The following is a 23,042-nucleotide window of genomic DNA, read 5'->3' on the forward strand; positions in this document are numbered from 1 at the left end:
CAGTATTTTGACTTGTAGAAAAAGCACAAGCGTTACTAATAACATTAACAATGGCTCAGCTCTATTCATGTGTCCCAGTAAGCATGACAGTGTTACAGTGAGCCAGCATGAACAATACCAGGACCCTAAAACTGAAGCAGCTAAATGGTTTTTCGTCACCATTAATTTTATTATTTACATTGCATTTCTTTCTGTGACATGTCTAAATGTCTTCCATGGAAAAAAAAGCCTTTAAGTATGAAAGTCTATTTCTACCAAGATAAAAAATTGTTAACTATGGAGTCAAAACTTCTTAGTAAAAGCACACTGTGACACACTGTGGAAGGAAAAACTATGTCAGATTAAAGAGTTGAATTCCTACTGGTGTATTTGAAGACTACACACTGTATTTAATTTGGATTAACTTTTTCCTCAACTAATGAGCAGTATGCCTCTTTAGATATAGAGCTATCACACTTTTTATTATTATATCATGGAAGCCTTTTGTCGGCCAAGAAAATAAAAATTAGGAGTGATAAAAAATTTAAATACAAATTAAAAATTAAGGCAATAAGTCAAACTCATCACTTTTTACTTGTGTGTGTGTGTGAGATGCATGTTTTTTTACATTTGAAGTCCAAACTGTAAGATACTAAGTCAGAATCATGAGATGGTAAAACATCTAAGGTTTAAATCCAAATTTGGGATTGAAAGTCAACATTTTGATTAATGTCATTTAAGTGTTTTCACCTTTCCACCATACCACCTAACACAATTCCATTTTATGTTTTTTCACATAAATAAGTAATAGCTGTCTATCTAAAAAGTCATATACTGTTCATCCGTTGCCAAAGACTTTAATCCAAAATCAGTGAAGAAGTGAGTATCCTTTTTTGGCCCCAGTGGAAGTCAAACTCTAATCTGGCAATGTTAGTGAGGCCTCTGCTGTTAAAATACTATTATACCATAGGAGCCCAAATCCTGAAGGCGAAGCAGAGAAAGTAGAGAGAGAAAGTGGGGCTTTTCCCTCCAATCCACGGGGAGGATTACGGGAAGTGAAATCCTTTGTGATCCAGTTTTTAGTGCGCTGTTTGTACGGAAAGACGCGCCCCCTGTGCGTAAAAAGGCAGGACAGACAGGACGCAGCGCGACGCTTCCTCTGCTGCTCACCTGAAACAGCGCAGTTTACAGACAGGCGGGCAGGTACACAGAGGAGCGGAGCCGGAAGAACGAGCAGGTCGACTTTTCCTCATAGTATTTTTTTCCCCATTCCACTCCAGGCTTTTCTTAGATAACAACTCTGCCCCCTGCTTCTCCTTTTTAAAAGCGATTTATTATTTATTTTGTATTAAGTGACGCGGCCCCGGAGGAAACATGACAGAGCACAGAAAGAAGCTGATTCTGATCGTAGTGGATATTCTTTGTGTCTTTGTTGGTGAGTGACTACCCTTGTTCTCCCCTCCTTATGACAATATGGCTGAAAATATGATTAGTTTCAGACTGTACATATGCTCATCTGGTGTGCGTTAATGTGTGATCTTTGTGCGGCTGAATTCGAAAAAAAAGACAAACGATAATAAAAAAACAACTTATTGAAAAGTTTGCACGCGTGACGCACGGGATTGCCTAACGCACACATGATTTATAGCTCTATTATAGATAGGCCACTCCACTTGTTGCTTCGTGGCTTTCTGCAAGCTCAGAAGAAGTTACTGAGTCATGTTTAAAAGGTAACCTGCACAATTTTCTGTTGCAAAAAGATGCAAAATAGAAGTATGAATTGGAAGTGACACTGCAGTACAATTCAACTTTACAAGTAATCAGTGGTCTCTATCTTGTTCAAACAGGCCAAACTGTGTGTTTCACAACAGTGAGTAAAAATGCTGCTGTTGGTCTCAGGCATGTCACCTCACTGACTTCTCTGAAATCATTGGGTTGAGATAGGACGCATCCTATCTTACCTCACTAAACTCACTATCCGGCTTTCATAGTGCTGAGCCGATGATGCACTCACAATCTAAATATGTTGTGTTTTCAATGCCCATTAGGTCGTCTTAGTTGTGTGAAAGTAACCACAAAGTGCAGTTTGGCTGTGTGTGCATATGCACCTGTCTCTCATTTCCAAGCTCTGTGAATGCATTCATGCTTTTTCTGCACATTTTTTTAAATTTTTTCTTACTGCACCCTGGGCCCCTTTCTTTTTTAAACATTAGGAGGAAGAGCAGGGATCATTGTCAATGAATCTCTCTCTCTGTGACAGTTAAAATCCTGTTTTTGAAACTGTGTGTGTGTGTGTGTGTGTTGTGTTGTGTGTTTTTGTTGTTGTGTGTGTGTGTGTGTGTGTGTGTGTGTGAGCGCGCGCGCGCGCGCACAGCAGCATGCTCGCGCGCGTGTGTGTGAGACCGAACGCCTTGTTGCGACTTGCTTCTGGACTCCAGAGACAACACAAAAGCCATTAACAGAATTGACATCTTCCAGCTGTTTGTGTTATCTGCTCCCATCTCTGACACCATGAAGCTGACAGAGGTTGTAGTTGAGATGATGAAAGAAGGGGGGGTGTCCGAGATGTTCCTTTCCCACTGAGCTTTTTTTCTTTAGATGTTTAGATTAGATGACCTGAGGTGTTCATGTGTCTAAGGTTCACTGTCCATGCCCTGTGTGTCCATTTAGAGGGGGAAAAAAGAGTTTTAAAGGGGTAGTTTGGATTTTTGGAAGTGGGGTTGTATGATGTGCTTATCCAAAGTCAGTGTATAACTTACTGTAGATGGTGGTTGGCACAACCCCAGTTTGGAGAAGCAGGTAGGAGTACCGACACGGAAGCTTAGCAAAGCCTCGCAGAACACAGGAGTTGCTGGTCTACCATTACCTCAATAGGTTAGTTTGTTTGTGTTATTGTGTGACTTTTGTGAATCCAAACTAACCCTTCAAAACACCAAAGTCACACAATAGCACAGACAAACTAACCGATCGAGGCAGTGGTAAACCAGCAACTCCTGTGTTCTACGAGGTAAAATGAATGAAAGGAGTCAAGAGTCTTTGAAGAGGGCATCGATGGATATAATGGCGTCAGTCCCCGCCGGAAAGGGCTGCTGATGGCAAGGGAAAGCAGTGAAAATGTTCTAAATATAGCATACACTTAAACTGATAAAGGTCCTTTAGGTTGCTAAAATCCGTTTTACATTGCTTAGCTTCCCTGTTGCTACTGTTGCCTGCTTCTCCAAACTAAGGACATGCCGACCGACATCTACTGTACGCTGACTATGGATAAGTCCCTAATACAAGCCCACTTCAAAAGATCCAAACTATCCTTTTTAAGATTTAGGGATGTACTCAATGAAAGAAATGATTGGCCTTGCTGGGGCTAAGGCTGACATAAAGGTGAGGTAAGAATCTCTTGGAAATGATTAGCTGATTTACAGTATAGAAAAAAATAGTCCTAGTTTTTCCTAGTTAGCCAGGACAAAAAAAATCTTAAAATTAAGTGATTGTTCAATATTAAAGAATACAGTTGTGAAATCCGAGATGTGATGATTAACGACTCGTCAACTAAAGATTTCTCGGTCCACAGTTCCTTTGGCTGACTAAGCTTCAGTTATCACCTCACAATCGAGGTGTTTCAAGCCAAGTGTGTGTCAGTCATAGGGGTAAGTTAGTCATCAGCCTTTAAAAAGGTGAAAGTTTGATTTGTGAATCACTTTGTATGAGTCTCTTAGAGGAGGGTTATAAGTATCAAATGTATATTATTTCCTGTTAATTCAAATGAGAAATGTTTTCTAGATGAAACTAACTAAAATCATCACTAATAAACTTAAATATAGTATTTTCAAAGAGATATACCTCTATATGAGTACACATAACAATATAATGTAGGGATCACTATCGGTGCTTAAGGAAACACTTTAAAGATATTTTGTAATGTAATGAACAACAAGAAGCTGCAACAAGTAATCAATTGCAAGAAAATAACAATTTAGATTTTTTATTTTCAAGCAAAAGAGTGAAATATTTGATTTCAGCTTCTACAATTATAGAGTTTTCTGCTTTTCCTTGTCTTACATTATAGTAAATTGAATATCTTTGCGTTTTAGACTGTTTGGTTTGACAAAACATCTTTGATTCACAGAGCCCAAAGTTAAGTCGTCAAATTTCTTTTATTTTTGTCCGATCAACAGTCCAAACCCCAAAGATATTCCGTTTACTATGATTTACACACAGAAGTAGCTAATCTTAACATTTGAAAAGCTGAAACCATCTCGTATTTTACAGACCTGGAAAATACTTTTAAAAAACTTATTTATCAATAATACAAAAAAATGATATATTAGTATTGTGATATATAATATATAATATATATTTCCTTTGTGTCTTAATGCAGTGTGTCTCGACTCCCCGTTATATACATTTCTGACACTTTCAAAGGCAATAACAACAGTATATAAATTAGTTTTTGTGATACTGATCTTGTTATTAATGTTTCCTGTTTAAAGGAATAGTTTGACATTTGGGGAAATTAGCTTATTTGCTTTTTTGGTGTGAGTTAGATGAGGAGATGGAGACAACTCTCATGTCTGCGTGATAAATGTGAGGCTAAAGCCAGCAGCCGGTTAGCTCAGCTTAGCATGAAGACTGGAAACAGGAGGAAATGGCTAACCTAGACCTGTCTAAAGATGACAAAATCCTCCTATCAGCACCTCTAAATCTCACTAATGAACGTGTTATATTTTGTTTAATTCTTACAAAAACCAAAGTGTAAAAACCACATGGTTTTCCAGAGGGTTGTGATCTGAGTATGAGCCGGCAGCCGATTAGCAAGCATGAAGACCGGAAACAGTGAAATGGCTAGCCTGGCTCTCTGGCCAAGAAACAGTCCGGCACATAACGACCCAATAAGTGTTGTTTTTACACTTTGTTTTTTTTGTCCGTATTAAACAAAAGAAAAATAAGGTGTTAATGAGCTTTAGAGATGCTAGTAAGAACATTTTGCTACTTTTAGCGCCAAGCTAATTGTGTCCCACTGTTTCTAGTATCTGTGCTGGGCTAAGCTAACTTTCCTCTGACTGTAGCTTCATATTTAGCTGACAGACGTGAGAGTGGTATTGGCAAGAAGGCAAATTAGTGTATTTTCAAAAAAGTCAAACTTTTCTAACCATCACTGTTCTGTTTTAGAAAAACATTCTTTTCCCACAAAGCTGAACTTCCCAAAACTGTCTGAACTTTGACACTGTTTTAATGCTGTTTATCTTAATTTGAATGCTGTTTGTACAGTATATCATGAGATCATGAGACACTGAAGAGCTGTTGTCTTTCCAGCTGCCTGTCGGCAAGATCGAGCCCAGCTGTTGCTGCACTCGAGGTCACTGGGATCATAGTTTCAAACTCAGTTTACTACTATTCATGACTCCGGTAATATAATGGTAATAATATAATGGATGCACAATAACTTTTTGTCCTAGGTTTTGTGTCAGCAGCCAAACTTCTATTGTTGAGCTGTAGTCAGAAATATGGTAGGTGCAGGTCAGCAACCTCTTAAATCTTAAAAGCATATACCAGTCATTGGGCTTTGACGACTCACTTCCACATATGTAAATACACAACTCAGATTAAATGTAATATCCTGAATCGGTAAGAAAATCTACAATGTAACACATGGATCCTTTACTGTCCCCTCTTTGAGCGTTATTTATTTATTTTCACCTAATATACAAAAGTCAAAAGTTTTAGAACACCCCAATTTTTCCAGGTTTTTATTGAAATTCATGCAGTTCAATGTCTTATTGTACTCTGAAATGAAAGAATAGAACAAATAAATAATTGAAGTTAAAGAAATCATGGAATCAATTTATAAACCAAAATGTATTCTAAATTTTTGACTCATCAAAGTAGCCCCCTTTGGCAGATATAACCGCTCGTGGCATTCTTTCTACAAAGGAAATCAAATATTCTTCAGAAAGTTCTTCCCAACTCATTCCCATAAATGTGTGGCACTTGTAGGTTGCTTTGCTTTCACTTTTCTGTCCAGTTCATCCCAAACCAGCTCTATGGGGTTTAAGTCTGGTGACTGTGCTGGCCACTCCATGTTTTTAAGCTTACCATCTTGTTCTTTTTTGCTAAGGTAGTTCTGGCATAGCTTGGACTTATGTTTTGGGTCATTATCTTGCTGTAGGATGAACCCCTGACCAACTAGGCGCATACCAGAGGGTACTGCATGGCGTTGCAAAATGCTGTGGTAGCTGTTTTGGTTCAGGGTGCCTTTCACTCTGTACAAATCACCGACCCTGGATCCAGCAAAACAGCCCCAGACCATCACGCTTCCTCCTCCATGTTTGACAGTTGATGTCACACTCTGAGGAAACATCCTTTCGCCTACTCGACGGCGTACAAAAATCCTGCGTGGTGAACTGAAGATTTCAAATTTTGATTCATCTGTCCATAACACCTTCTCTAGTCTTCAGTAGTCCATTGACGATGTTTCTTGGCCCAGGCAAGCCTCTTTTTCTTATTCTGACGTCTTAGCAATGGCTTTCTTGCTGCAACTCGACCTATCAAACCTGCAGCTCCAAGTCTTCTCTTTACAGTTGAAACTGAGACTTGCTTATTCCGACCACTATTAAGCTGTGCTTGAAGCTGTTGTCCTGTGAGCCGCCTATCACGCAAGCTGTTGACTCTCAGAAACTTGTCTTCTGATTCTGTTGTGGCTTTGGGTCTGCCAGACCTCTTCCTGTCAGAGTTCCCCCCAGTTTCTAAGTGCCTTTTGATGGTGAAGAATACTGTACTCACACCTTGACTTTCTTCGCAATTTCTCTGTAGGAAAGACCAACATTCTTAAGTGTTATGATGGTCTGTCTCTCTTCCATTGTTAATTGCCTTTTTCCCGCCATTTTTATGGCAACCACTACTTTCTTCAGTACAATACTGTTCAAATAATGCTCACGAGGGTACGGTGTGTTCCAACACTACTTTTATACAAACAGAGCAGTTGTAAGTAGCCTAATCCAGACTAGTTGGAACACCTGTGGGAATTGGTAGCACCAACTTTCAAAGTTTGATCAACCTCCATTGCTGCAGAACAGCTTTACGTTGTTAACCAAACATTTCTTGTTCCCTGAAAAAGGCCTTTTTGTAAAATTCTGAAATGTACATTATTTTTCAGTTTTGGGTAACCTTACTATTTTTTTTAACCTCAGGCAGTTCACCACTTACCTTTTGTACCATTTCAAGCTATTCATTGGACTTGAACTGCTAAAATTTCAATAAAAAACTAGAAAAATTGGGGTGTTCTAAAACTTTTGACCATTTTATTTTCTAGATTATAAAATGACATAATGCATTGACAATAACAAAGTGTTTTGAAAGCTTCTTTCATATGATGTATTTCTAAATCTGGAGGTTGGTGTAGGACAAAGTGGGGTGAGATGGTTCGAAAGTGTGGATGTGAAAGTGTGTGTGGGTTGCCCCTTTTTTATTTTTACCGTTTCAAATGAACACTTATTATCTACAGTTTCAGAGTTGTTTTTAAATCCAGTTGGGTTATAAGCTTGAATTTTTATATTAACCTACTGTTGGTACTGTTGGATGGTGGGTAAACATACCATGGAAAATGGTTTACTAAATTTTGTTGTTCTAAAATATAGAAGTACAGTATATAGGACCTTCATGATTTTGTCATTTAAAAGAATAGTTGTTCCATCTATATGCAGTACAGGCAAAATGCCTAAATTCCCAGGGTCCAAGGTGTCTTAAAAATGTCTTGTTTTTGAAAACTTTGCTTTAAAAAATGACTTCTCCTTCCAAAAAGGTGCAGATTAATTTTCAGTCGATGAACTAGTGGATTAATCTAATCATTGCAGCTCTATGTTCAGTGGTGACCCTAAACATTTGTTGTGTTTAGATGAGAATCAGCAGTGTTGCTTGTGAAACTATAAATACAGCCACTCGTACAAGTCATTACAAGCTTTAGGATTTAACTGAAGCATCTGCACAGTTTACATTTATTTTTATAGAGGTGTTGTGGTGCAGAGGCGACACAGCGAGTGACTGACTGACAACAGCTGCTGTAGTTTGTCTCTGCTGAATGTCCTTTATGTGCCATTTTAACATGTTGCTGACATGTTTAAGATTCTCCTCCCCCCACAACTGTTTGATTGACACGTGCACAGACACATGCACAGAGTATCTGCTTCTGCCATATACAGTATGTGTCCAAGTCAAGTGGGAAGTGTTGACTTCTGCTGCCTGACGTTCCTGTGTGAAATTGAAAGAGATGCTGAAGAGTATATGTGTGTGTGTGTGTGTGTGTGTGTGTGTGTGTGTGTGTGTGTGTGTGTGTGTGTGTGTGTGTGTGTGTGTGTGTGTGTGTGTGTGTGTGTGTGTGTGTGTGTGTGTGTGTGTGGGCTAGCTTCTTGTAAAACACATGTAGTTATTGTATAGTTGAATATATTGTGTGCTGTGGTTTCAGAAGGTCTTTTCAGTACTGTGTTGGTCTCGTGTGAGAGAGGAACAGATATTTCTGTTTTCTTTGATTAAAGGTCGAAGTCCGTTTTTCATTGTAACTTTGCACACCTTAGTAAAATATCAGCTTCTGCAGGATTGATTGTTTAAATTAGAGACTGCTTGAACATAATACAAACTAGAAAGTTCTCAGGGAGAACCCTGAAGACAATCACACAGTCCTTTTTAAACGTACATTAATAGCAGAAGGTGTTTAGTAATCCACCTGCATTAACCACAAAGTGAAAGGTAATCACGCAATTCCCTTTCTCTGGTATTTAACACATTGACACATTGACACATGAGATTTACTTCTAACTAAAAAGCCCACAAATGCAACAAAAATATAACATCCTCCTTGGCAAAGCAGTTCAGAATACCAAGAAAAAGCTTTTTTTTCATCCATTGTCACGTCGGACTTTCCCAGGAAAAATCCCCGGCCTCACAGGAAATGATGTGCTTTCTTCCCAACAACAGTTTTTTTGGGGATTAAATAGAAGATTAACCCCACCAAAAAATAAAGAACAATGATAGCCATTGTAGACGGAACAGACAAAAAACAGAAACTAGGAAATGCAGTGCTGAAATCCCACAGCAATGAGCACCAAAGATAAAGCCAAAATAAACAAAAGGAGTTAAATATTTGTTTTCCGAGCACCTCAGTGTGATGTGGAACACTAGTTGCGAATCCCTGTTAGCTAACAAACTGCAGATGCACAGATCTTCACAGTCGTCTGTTGAGATTTGAACCTCAAACTAATGCTCACCTACAACACGGTTACCTGTTTCTGTTTCCAAAAAGTTCTCAGTTATTCAGATGACTCATCTTTATTGCTGAATAACAGGAACACTTCCCCCTTCCTGCTGGGTCAGAGGTCAAGGGGAAGTTTTACTTGTGTCTGATTCTAAATTCCATCATGTTTATTTTCTCAAAGTGCAATCGGGGGTGCACTCTTGCCAGAAGAGATTGTGAAAGTGTAAGACAATACTTTCTCTTTTTCCTTTTTTATCTCTCCTGTTGATGTTTTGTTACTAAAGACAAAACTCAGCAGAAACTTGTGTGTGCGTGCCTCTTTTGAAAAAGAGGTTTGAACTCATTTCTACATTGTTTTCAGCTGTAAAAGTTCACCGGGGAAAAGAAACTCAACAGCTACATGTAAAATGTCAGAGTAGGATGATACATGCTGTTTTTCAGTAATACTCAACTGCTTTACTGTATTCAAAGTACAATACCAGCAATTCCACACAATAAAAATACTCTGTTAGAAGGAAGGATGTAGGTAAGAAGATAAGTAAAGAGAGTCTGCACAGGTTGAGAATATTCTCTAAAACATATAATGCATTTTGTCACAAAGTCACTATAGACTTTTATTGTTTCAAATCTCATGTTTAAACTAAAGTAAAATCTCCAACCTGCACATCAACAAGTAACTAAACTAAATTGCGTAGTCATGTGCAGTAAATAGAATGAAAACAACTACTTAATGATAACACAGAAAGTTCTGGGCAGAGAGATAAACTGAAATAATTTCCTATGTTCCCCTTTTTAAAACCACACATTGCAGTGTTTCGGTTTATGTATAGATTAAACAAACAAGACACATAATGTATAGGAGATTGCAATGGAGGTGTTATCTTTCACTTTGGACAGAGCTAGTGTAGACGTTTTCCACTGCCTGCAGTCTTTATGCTAAGCTAGGCTAACCACATCCTGAGGCCGGTTATACACTGCAAGCGTCGCGCAAGCTTGTCAGCCACGTGACGTGTCCGTTTATATTTCGGCTCCCATGTTAACAGGTTAGAGTTTACACACTGCCGGCGTGAAACGCGTGCTTGCTAGAAATAGAACCGACGCCTATTTTTCACGCGAGACGCAAGCGTATTGGAAGCGTTTCCAGGCAAAATAGAATAGGAAAATATGTTTATATGTCATTTAGACACGAATGCATATTAATAAATGACATCTTGATGTTTGAAAGTCTAGGTTTTGACATCAATGTAGATATAAATGTAATACAAAATTTCAGAGAAAAGATTTTCAAATATTGCACCTGTCATACAGAACGAAATATTTTGCAGTCAATACTGCCGATGTTGTCTTGCTTTAATCAAATCAGTAGGCTATATATAAATGGTAGGATAGGCTATATAGGCTCTTTACAGCTACACAAAGTTGTTATAAACAGACAGCCCACCTACCCATTTTTCAGAGTTTGATTCTGTCGGCGCTATGTCCCGAGATCAGCCCTCCCTGTACCTAGCAGCAGGAGCAGCGCCGCGTCAGACATACTTCTGGTATGTAGGACACAGAAAAATCCACGCAGCTGAGACGCAACAGAAACGCCACGCTCGTGCGACGCGTGCAATGTGTAACCGGCCTGACTCCTGCTCCAACAGTAACCTACAGACACAAGAGAGGCCTAAATCTTCTCATCTGGCTTTCGCCACAAAAGCAAATAAACATATTTATCAAAATGTCAAACTGTTCCTTAAAGCCAGATCACAGAGTAAAAATGTGTCATTTCCCACTAATGCATCTCAGAATGGTGAGCTCTATTATGTGTTCTTATCAGAAAACGTGTTGCTAAAGCATGTACACCATTGATGAATACATTCAAACATACTAATACACAGTATGAAAAAAAAAAAAGTAGTTACTGATATAGAATATATTCCCTAAAGAAATACTCTGATCTAAAAAAAAAAAAATCTCTTTCTCACTAAATTTGGGGAATGAACCTCACCCCCCAAGCTTGACCCAGCCCCCAGGAGGGGAGGCCGCCCCACCAGTACAGGCCTATAAAAACATACCAAGCCTTCTGTAATAATAGAGCAGATAAAAAACAGTCAGTTCCACTCAGATAATAGAAACTCTCCATGGGCTTGGCTCCCAGAGGCTGTTGGAGCATGTTTGATACAAATGGGAATTGACTACACACTGTCCGCTCACATCTCCATCCTGGCAGTGTGTATCCACCAGAGACTTTTGTCAAACAAGCAGCAGCCTCTTATCTAAATGTTATCCTTGCACCCTACAGAATAAACAATGGTTGTGCCTCTCTTCAAAGAGAAGCTGAGAGCATGCTTGACCTGTTGGAATAATGACCTCTGAGATGGGAAAAGCAAAGGGAGGGCTTTCTTTCATGAAGATAAATTATTCTAAATGAGGAAACTGCTTGTCATTAGTGACACTTACTTTACGGAGCTTTATAGGGAGTTTTTGTTCATTTTTTAGCTGTCCGGCCTGCAACTTTACTGTTTTGGTTCACTCTTATCACTCTCACAGCAACATGGCGTTGTTTTCAGCCACAGCAGGTAGCTGTTTTCACAGAAAAAGCAATAACTGTACACTGCCCGGCACCAAATCAAGAGTTTAAGAGGTGATGGTCTGTTTCCTTTTTAATGCAAGAAAGCCCTCACTTTTTATTTAGTGAGTGTGCTACCAGTTTTGAGCTCTCTTTACTTCCATATTTCTGTATTTAAACTTCTTCTTTTTGATTATTCATACTTGTGTATGCATACTAGTGTTACTTACATTAATATTCCTGTCTGTAGTAGGAACTAGAGAAGAGAGAACACGGACTGTAAAATTCACACCTCACAGGCTACCAGTGTTTAGGACCCCAGACTTAATTCACAATCTTGAGACACATTTGTACACATAACATCATGTTAAAATTACCTTCCCAATATGACCTGTCTGGAACATGTTATGCTTTCTGTGTTTATGTGTCTTCATCTGGTTTCATTTAGTCCTGCCTGTCACACACTCTGGAGGAAGGAAACAATACGTTAGTGGACATGGCCCAGTAAATATACTGTACAGTACAGCTCCAGCTTGCAAAAACAAACATTCCTCGCTCTCATTCCGGAGTTCAGTGCAACACTCTTGAAAACAGGAAAAGTATTTAAGAGTTGTAGTCTGGAAGGCTCCTGACATCATCGCTGTAGATTGGACTATTGTCACTGCTCAGATTTATGAGACAGGTTTATGTGCTTCTGATGCTGCTGTGCAACTCTGAACTACTGAGTCTTTTGTTTGCACTTGCAGAGAAACTGTTAAACCAAATTTAACAAGGACACAACTATTTGTCACTACAAACTTATAAATACATTGTTTTTTTTGTTTTTTTTAAACCTTTTTAGAGCCTCTTTTATCTGTCATGGGTGTGTTTATGAGTGTGTGTCCCAGATGAAGCCTCAGCTCCCATGCCCTTCGTTGTGTAAACAGTGCTCTGATGTCAAAGGTCATGGCTATCCTGTCCCGTGTGTTTCCATGGTGACACTGCGTAGAGAGTGACTGCGGCCTGTAGAGGGGAAGTTGTTGCCACCGAGCTCGACCAACGACAAATTCATTTACTTGGCAGAGTCGGGCCAAAGCTGAAAGATTAGTCCATCAGTGTGTTCTTAGCTGTTTCCTGAGCTGCACCTCATTGTGTTGCAGCTGAAGGGTCGAAGCTGCTCTCAGGATGGACCTGCAGCTCTTAACTTAATACAGCCTGGCTCCCAAAGACTACAGTATCACTGTTTAAATGCCTGCATTCACTTATAAAAGTTGCATTAGCTCAACTCAAATACAAATAAATAAAGTATTTCACTTTAAATCCAGGCTGCACCTAATTACCTAAATAATATTTTGGAAGGACCATTTTCAATATAGAGCTTCTGCAACTATGTACTGTACCAGCGGTTCCCAAACCTTTTAGGCCACACAACCCCTACATCCCAACCAGGTTGACTCCCCCCCACCCCAATCCTTACACCTTAAAAGACATCGCAACATAGCCGACACTCTACCGGGTGAGCTACAGATCGTCCCTGTTCATGACATTTTCTTTTTCATGATGTACTGAACTATGACTTCAACATTTACTTTAGGAAGGTTTGATTAGGTCATTGTATTATTTTATTTTGATACTTTCTTTATCAGTAGAGTGGATTTAGTCCTCATAATACAGTCGTCTCTTCTTCCTCCAGCGGCCCTGCCCTCAGCCATCCTGACGCTGATGTTTAAACCGTACCAAAGAGGAATCTACTGTGATGATCAGAGCATCAGCTATCCCTACAGGAGAGACACCATCTCCCATGGAGCCATGGCTGCTGTCACCATCACCTGCTCCATTGTCATTGTGAGTCCCAACATCTCCTCTGTCTGACTAGTGTTGTCACAATCATACATAAATCTGACACAAAAGCTACCTTTGTTTCAGTACAAACCCATTACCAAAAGTATGCTTTCCCATATTACCTGAAAACTCTTCATTATGTCTCTTCTAACCACAGATCACCACGGGAGAGGCCTACCTTGTGCACACAAATCGCTTGCACTCCAACTCCCAGTTCAACAATTACTTGTCAGCTCTTTATAAGGTGGTGGGAACCTTCCTGTTTGGAGGAGCTGTCAGCCAATCACTGACTGACCTGGCCAAGTTCACTATAGGTCGTCCTCGTCCAAACTTCTTGGCCGTGTGCGCTCCGGTCAGCTGTAACGGATACTTGCTGCAGATCAACTGCACCGGCTACCATCGCAATGTGACTGAATCCAGGTGGGATTACTCAACACTCTCCCACTGTCTTTATAAACCTTTTTATTATGAAGTAAAGTTTGATACTGTGAAGGCAGAAACTAATATTTTTGGATTCAAGTTTGAGTTCAAGCTGATGGCTCATATTTGAATTGATGACCAATTTAAGTCATTCAAATGAACTGCTTTCAACCCAGAAATAATATTGTTTTGAGTGAGAAAATATTATATAGACATGAGCTGTGCAAGGTATTGAAATATTTAAGCTAGGAACCACATTTCTATAAGTACCCAGAGCGCAAGGAGATGTCTTGAAATTGCTTCTTTTGTCTGACAAAACCCCCATAATATAAAATGTGCAATTATATAAATCACATGAAAGCAGCAAATCCTCAAATATGAGGAGCTGGAACCAGGAAACATCATGCCTTTTTGATGGACAAATTACTAAAATAAGGAATATTTATATAAAAAAAAAAAAGGTTTTGCATTTTCTTCCTGTTTGTTTTCCACACGTATGAGCTTTAAATATGAGAGTAGATAACCCCATTTATGAATCATAAAATAGTTTGTGTTTATTTACTGGATCAATTATCTGAACTTATTCTCACTGATCCAGCTGAGCAAGATCAATAGTTGACGTCAAGCCATTTGGATTAAATATCCACAAAACACTCAGTCTATGTGCGATGTAGAAAACAAACAAATCTTCACATTTAACAAGTAGCCTCAAGTTTTCAATTACTGATTGTTCAGCATTAAACATAGTATTTAATTTTGTCTGTATGGCTCAATTTGGATCATTATTAACTAAATCCTACTGGAACCCAGGACAGTAATACATGTTATGGTAATGCACAAGTGGAATCCCATCAAATCTCCTTTTGGAATCAATTCAGAATTGGTGTATTGGTTCTATCATAAATATGTAATTAATTTCTTTGTACATGCATTATCATATTTATAAACTGGAACAAACTTACATTTTTGTGCATGAATTGTATTTTCTTGCTGTGTTGCTCCTCAGGTTGTCGTTTTACTCCGGCCACTCGTCCTTTGGGATGTACTGCATGCTCTTTCTGTCGGTGAGTGTGTCATCGTCGTTGTTTGCTTGCGACTTTCTGTAGCTGTGAAATGTCTGTTTACCAAAGACACCCACAAGTGACTCAAGACAGACGTAGGGCTGATGGTTGGATTGAACAGATTCAACGGTTTAATCCCGGTTAGTGTTTAGGAGAGGGATACTGGTGAGATACCTGGGGTCCATTTCAGAAAGGAGGTTTAACAAACTCTGAGTGTAACCCTGATGTCTGAGTTGATTTACCCTGAGATGGGAAACTCTGAGTTTTCAGTTTCAGAACAGCTGATATGAGTTGGTTCAATCAACTCGGAGTATGTTCACGCGCGTTCACCACCACAATAAAAAGGCTGCATGAATGGAGCCATGATTCTACGATTCACCATGGTAACAACCACAAACAAACGGGTCGGCGGAAATACTCATGCGCACAAACGAAATGTAAACTTGTGCACAACAACATGTATTTCGTTAAAAAAGCAAGACAGCGGCGTTGGTGTGGGAGAAAATTGCTGCTCGAGTCAATGCGTAAGCATTAACAGTGTATCAATTTCATATTTGATCACAGTTAACTTACAATATTACTGGTGAAAACTGGAATTGTATTACACCTATAATTTCATTTGGGTGCAATCCTGCGGGCGAAAAAGTAAGCTACTACTAATCCCATTCTGAGGCTGCAGCACAATGATCATTAACAGAACTATAATGTATAATAATTTATTTCTTTTTAATGGCTCTCACTGGTTTGTGTCTCCAGGGAACACTACAAAAACGTTTAAAAAACGTTTCAGAGCGAGTCACACTTTTCTGACTGCTCTGCATACAGTGGCTTTACTATTACAGTAGGCTATGATCCGCATGACCAATGTTATAAAGAAAACTGCCGTTTGCAAAACACGTAATGCGACACAAAGAATCTGCTTGGATGTTAAAGTCTGTCCACGATGGTGGATGTTATGAGGAGGATGGATAAGGTATCTACATCTCTAATGGACTGTGATTAAAAAAAATACCTCTCAAATCGGTTATGTGGAAATGAAAATACATATAGTCGGGACTCAATATCATCTCCCGACGTAAACTCTCTGTGAAGTAATACAGCTTTTTCATCAACGGGATTGTCGACAAAAGGACATGACATGTTTGAGAAAAAAACGTTTTATAATCTGCCTAACCTAAACCAATATGTTTTTTTTTTTTATTCATGCAGATAACAAACTGCATTGATGAATGAATGAGGAAATGAGTGAGAAATGAGTGAGAGGAAACCTGCTCCCGACCAGATTAGGTTCACAGGCTCAGTTACTATGGTAACTGAGGTTAAGTTACCTCTCTTTCTGAAACGGAAAACCCAGTTTCCCTCATCTCAGGGTTAACAAACTCAGAGTTTTCACTAAACCTGCTTTCTGAAATGGACCCCAGGTCTTAACAAATATTTTAAACAAATCTTTCTTTCATTTAGTTTCCACTTTTACCAACAGGAGCTGTTATGGCTTTTAGGCTACGCAGCGGTTTCCTGTTGTCACTTGATGTATTCATGTATTGTATTATGTTTTTTGTACCTCATTCCGTGTGCATACGTCTCTGTGTGTTCTATGTTTTACCTGGCTGCGAGACAAATTTCAGCTCGGGGACAATAAAGTTTAGTTTATTACAAAGACATGACGACAACAGTTTTTTATGTACAGCATTGTTCTGCACCTTTACAGTTTTTGTGTTCTCGCTGTTTTAAGTTTAGGGCTTCTTTCAGGCTTTTTCTGTGTTTATAATGGGTGACTTTTTTTGTGGAGTTTGCATGTTCTTCCAGACTTTCTTTGACTAGCACCAGCAGTGACTTTTTTATCACTTTTTTCAACATGCAATACTATGACTTTTTTTTGACATACTATGACTTTTTTTTATCACTTTTTTCGACATACTATACTATGACATTTTTTATGTCTTTCTTTACCTCTTACCTCTATGACTTTTGTATGACTTTATTCAACATACTAGAATTTTACTTTGTGTGAGGTCAGAGGGCTTAGAGTGATAAGAGAATGATTGGAGGACAGAAGGTTGAGTCTTCGAATCTTATATGCTTCATTACGTTTTGAGGTCCAACATACTAAGTGAAAGAGACAAATATGCCGAAAATGTAAACTTGTGTGTCCGGTCAGTTAGCTTAGGGAGGTAAGAGAATGATTGGGAGACAGAAGGTTGGGTCTTTAATCCTATGAGGTGCAATTAGTTTCAAGACCTGCTTTGCAGGAATGAAGAATACAAATGGATGAAGAGGAAAGTTGTGTTCCTGTCAGTCTCTGTCCCAACCTCTTGTTTTGTAGAGATGAATGTACTTTTAGGGTCCTATTTTAACGATCTGAAATGCAAGTATCAAACGTGCAAAGCTTTGTGGGCGGATCTCGGGCGCTGTTGCTATTATACCGGCGGGATAAATGACCCAACGCAAATCTAAAATGGGTTGGTCTGAAGTAGCTAGGTGTGGTTTGGGCGTAACGAGCAATAAACCAATCAGAGCGTCCTCTCACATTCCCTTTAAGAGCAGGCGCGCTTGTTCCATGGCGGATTCCTATTATAACGGCGGATTTGCCTGGCGCACGCCAGCGGGAGCTGTCCGGGATGCGGCAAAGTAATAAATGCCCGTCTTGGCCGGGTGCCGATGTTGCTGCGGCCTCTCTGGCGCATCTCCTCAAGTCTGGAGAGCATTGCTGCAGCCATGGAGCGTGGGTCTCCAAACGCACCACCTGCACCTGTTGTGCCCCTTCCTCCCCCCCCCACTCCATCTCCGTCCACCCGCTCCACCATGAGCGCATCGAGTGTCCAATCCCACCGTAGTTCAACACGTCTCCTTAAGTCCTCTAATATTTCAAATCTTTCAGGAAGTTTTGAGGTCCAACAGACTAAGTGAAAGAGACAAATATGCTGAAAACACAACTTATTGTATCAGGTCAGTTGGTTTAGGGAGATCAGAGAATGATTGCAATATAGAAGGTTTGGTGTTCAAAGCCTATAATGTGCAAATTATTTCTAGACATATTTTGCAGAGAATACAAATAGATGAAGAGCAACGTTGTGTTCCTGTCAGTCTCTGTCCCAAGCTGTTGTTTTGAATGCACTTTTCGATATTCTATACTATGACTCTTGTCCCACTTTTTTCAACTTACTATACTATGACTTTTTGATCACTTTTTCGACATACAATGCTATGACTTTTTAACAAAAACATAAACTTTGGGTTCGGTCAGTTAGCTTCGTGAGGTAAGATTATGATTAGAAAACGCAAGGTTGAGTGTTCAAATCTCACTTCTTTCAGGAAGTTTTGAGGTCCAACAGACTAAGTGAAAGAGACAAATGTGCTGAAAACACCAAATGGTGTGTCTGGTCAGTTAGCTTAGGGAGCTAAGAGAATGAATGGAACATAGAAGGTTGGGTGTTTGAATCAGTTTGTCAGATGTAGTCACTTCTTTCGACATGCTATACTAAGACTTTTTCGACATACTATACAATTACTTTTTTCACTTTTTTCTACATACCATACTATGACTTTTTTATCACTTTTTTTCGACATGCTATACTATGACTTTTTTTTAATCACTTTTTCGACATACTATGACTTTTTAATGACTTTTGTCGACATACTATACTATGACTTTTTCAGACATATTATACTATAACTTTTTATCACTTTTTTCGACATGCTATACTATGACTTTTTCGACATACTATACTATGACTTTTTTCACTTTTTTCTACATACTATAGCTACTATGACTTTTTTATCACTTTTTTCAACATGTTATACTATGACTTTTTATCACATTTTTCGACATCACTTTTTCGACATACTATATTATGACGTTTTTTATCACCTTTTCGACATACTATACTATGACTTTTGTCGACATACTATACTATAATTTTTTATCACTTTTTTCGACATGCTATACTATGACTTTTTCGACATGGTACACTGACTTTTTTTATCACTTTTTCGACATACTATACTATGATTTTTTTTTAGACATATACTATAACTTTTTATCACTTTTTTCGACATGCTATACTATGACTTTTTCGACATAGTATACTATGACCTTTTAATCACGTTTTTCGACATACTATACTATGACTTTTTCGACTAACTATACTATGACTTTATCACTTTTTTCGATATACTATACCAGTGATCTTTAACACGGGGTCTGCGACCCCTAAGGGGTCCTCAGAATCATTGCAGGGAGGCCTCAATATTATTGTTTAATACATTTTTTTTATTTTAATTTTGAAAGTTTTTTCCCCCAAAATTAAAATATGTCTGAAAATATTAACATGAATCCAACATATTATAAGCAAAGGTAGCCATCAGTTAAGCTTATGGATTCACTGATGTGTTTGACAATAAGACATGATTATTGTTTTAATAGCGTAGGGCACCATAATAAGCTATGTGTAATAGGTTTCAGGCCTACGCGTTATTGTAGGTCCAGTGTAATATGCAACTCAGTTTTATACTATATGTGGTAGGGGGTCCCTGCTCTGCCTCTCTTTCAGGTTAGGGGTCCTTGGCCTAAAAAACGTTAGACCCCTGTACTATACTATCACTTTTTTCAACATACTATTTCCAACTATTCTCATTACTTCACCTCCCTCTTATGCATTTAAGCCACCGATCCAGTTTAGCTTTAGCAAATCAGATATTCAGTATTCACACACGCATGCATTTTCTAGTTTATTATTCCCTAACAAAAGAACACATTTTCATGGTATATGCAGGAATTGTAAAGTTAAATGTAATACTTCTTAAGACCCTTTCCATTAATTTTAATACTATATAGCCTATCACAAAAAAGTCATTAAAAGTTATAGTATACTTTGTCATACAAATATAATAAAAATCATAGTATAGTATGTTATTTATTCACAGTATAGTTTGTCATAAAGTCACAAAAACGTCTTAGTATATTATGTCATGTAAAAGGTCGTAGTATAGTATGTCATCAAAAAAATTCAAAAAACTCATAGTATAATGTCATAAAAAAAAGTTGTAGTATAGTATGTCATAAAAAAACATGTCAAAAAAGATGTCAACCAAATACAAGATTCATTTTTGTTGTATGAGGCTCTTATTCTTAGTAAAACATGTTTGTAGTTTTACAATTGACTAAATATAAAAAACTAACTTAGTTGGGTCCTTATTGTTTCGTACAAATACGTACTAAAACTGACCCTTCTATATGTAGAATTAAATGATTTCCAATGGGAAGAAGCTCATTAAAAACATAAATTACATGACATAGACCCAAAAACCTGTTCACATGGGACCAGAATTTACAAATTTTAAATTTGCATATTAGCTGATTTTAAACAAGAATGTTTTCGTGTGTGCAGCTCTACGTCCAGGCCCGAATGCAGGGGAAGTGGACGCGCCTGGTTCGACCGACCATCCAGTTCTTCCTGGTGGCGTTTTCTCTGTATGTAGGATACACCCGTGTGTCTGACTACAAACATCACTGGAGTGACGTACTGGTGGGGCTGCTGCAGGGAGCTCTTATCGCTGTGCTCACTGTGAGTACGACAATGATTATAGTAGCATACATACATGCGTACATAAGGTTTAGAAAACAAAATTGTCTCAAGACTGTTTTTGTCTGCTTGTGAAGTCCAAAACATTCTAGTTTACCATCAGGCTGTTTCCCCAAAAAGCAGACAGAAGTTGTAAACACCAGTGGGAAACTGGTATTTGTCAGTTCCATGTTACATAAGTTTCCAGTTACCAGTATGAGTTTACCACACACATTTATGGTAAACATATCCATTAACTTCTATCAATCGTCTTGTGATTCCATCCAAGCTACTAACAAAGACAAAGAATGTGGAGTTTATACTTAATTTTATTATTCACATGCTGCTCCTTTTCTCTAAGGTATAATTCATGTGATGTAGTTACCAGGGACAAGCTGGATGTAAATAGTCGATTTAATGTGCTCACATATTTCCTGACTTTATGATTTGAGAAAGATTGCCTTAAAAATGAGTTTGCATGCAACAGATAATTGGTTATGAAATGCAGACTTTGAATGATGCAGCTGCTGCATGGATGGATGTTGGATGCAACAGCACAATCTAATTTAAGAATTTAGAAATGTGTACAAAGTGGCCTGAAAAATAGAAACACCTCGGTTTTCTTTTTTTAGATTGTGCATCATTTCATCTAAAAGGCTAACCTTAACCTGCAATAGATAACATTCAAAAACAAAATAAGTAGCTTTTCTATATGAAATAGCTGTTGATCAATGCAGTACGTAGCTCATCTACTCAACTACCAGCACATCATTTTTACTTTTAAAAACACTGACATTTACTCTTCTTCTGTTCTTTAAGGTCCGATACTTGTCCGACTTCTTCAAGCAGCGCCCCCCTCGCTGCACACACACAGACGCGGCAGAGATCGAACACCTTGAACGCAAACCAAGCCCACAGCCTCCTGACTCGCAGCACGGAAACCACTACAACTACTCTGGACCTGTGTGAGCTCTTTCCAGCAGCTACTCTTACTAACCTGGGCCTACAAGCTCACTAACAGCAGCTCCATTACCAAAGGACATGTGACTTATACAGAAAAAAAAACACAATGAATGCAGTAACCACTACCTAATAATCCAGACTAGACCTGCTACACCCTGCGACGACTTCCCTGTTGGAACAGAAGCTCAACCGTCTATGTGTCTTTTTAGTTAGGGTGTGTGCGCTGTGAAAATATGTGCGATTGTGTTTTTGTGTACACGTGTAGCGTGTTGTTTTGTTCGAAAGTGTGCAATGATATCGATTTTATGATGTGCGTTTGTCTTAATTATGTGCTGCGTTGATGAGATTTGTGGGGGAGAATTTAGGCTGTGAGTAGCACCGCAAAGTGAAGCAAAAACTGGCTGGTGTTTTTGAAATTTACAGATGTCTTCAGCAAAGGTTTTTCTGTCCACGACAAACGAGTCGACGAGTGACAAAACCTTGGAGGATGAATGTTTTTCTACTTTGTTGCTTACTTACTACAATCAGAGAACACATATTTTACACTGGAGCAAGATTATATCTGCCTGTCCCTGCCACTTTTGTCATTTTTCTCTGCAGACATCTATATTGAACCGTCTTTAGAAGATATACATGTGTAATGATGGACTATATACATGATTTGTATAGTGCTAACATTTTTATATTGTTTATTACTACTGTATCTAATAAATTGTGTAGCTTTTTAAGAACGCATTACCACTACTTTACTGTGACGTTACACAGCAACTTTGTGAGCTGGCAACATTTTTCTGGATGTTTTTCTTCCGTTTATATAGACAAACCTTACTTAAATGATTGAAAAAAAAAAAAGACAGCATAACCATTCCATAAACATCTTTTTTTTTTTTTTCTTGAACCTCTGGTGCTTGTGGAATCAATTTCTCTACAAGTCTGACGCTAACATGTGTAACCAATTGTGAAACTGCAAATAATGTAATAATTTCTTTCCTTCAGCCTGTTGGTTGTTTAGTGTAGTTTTCTCCATAAATATTAGCCAGCATGTCGTCTACGAGTTCTTACTTCGACAGCAAGAAAAAAAAAGAAATGTAAAAGGAGTATTTTTGAGGTGAAGCAAGATAAGATTTACTTTTCCCCCCCCCCCCTTTCTTTCATTGCGCTATTCTCTGCTGTGTTCTTGTTGAAACGCAGGGTTCAAGTCTGGACCTGCTGCTGATGGCTGTGGATTCCTCACAGCAAAAGGAATGAGGCTGTTAGGCCACGTCAGAGGTGTTCCCACACTTGCAAGATCAGAGTGCTATGAATACTTTATTTTCTCTCGTCATCAGTATGATCTTTACTATGGGGGGCTACGTATTGCAGAATCATGCCAAGATCTTAAAGGGTTAGTTCATAGAAATGACTAAATATTTTCCCACGTCTCACTGCTACCGTCTAGTCACGTA

The 23,042-nt window shown here is 38.6% G+C and overlaps 1 protein-coding gene across 1 annotated transcript; it reads left to right on the forward strand.

Moving 5' to 3' along the window:
• The first annotated feature begins 1,087 nt into the window (after positions 1-1,087).
• plpp2a (phospholipid phosphatase 2a) lies at positions 1,088-22,639 on the forward strand. The gene is made up of 6 exons (XM_039786026.1): positions 1,088-1,414; positions 13,444-13,595; positions 13,750-14,012; positions 15,019-15,076; positions 20,461-20,637; positions 21,454-22,639. The coding sequence occupies exons 1-6, from the start codon at positions 1,354-1,356 to the stop codon at positions 21,601-21,603; spliced, it is 861 nt and encodes a 286-aa protein (XP_039641960.1). The 5' UTR covers positions 1,088-1,353; the 3' UTR covers positions 21,604-22,639.
• The last annotated feature ends 403 nt before the right edge of the window (positions 22,640-23,042 follow it).

The sequence above is a fragment of the Perca fluviatilis genome, chromosome 20 (assembly GCF_010015445.1).
Source record: "Perca fluviatilis chromosome 20, GENO_Pfluv_1.0, whole genome shotgun sequence".
NCBI classification, from domain to species: Eukaryota; Metazoa; Chordata; class Actinopteri; order Perciformes; family Percidae; genus Perca; species Perca fluviatilis.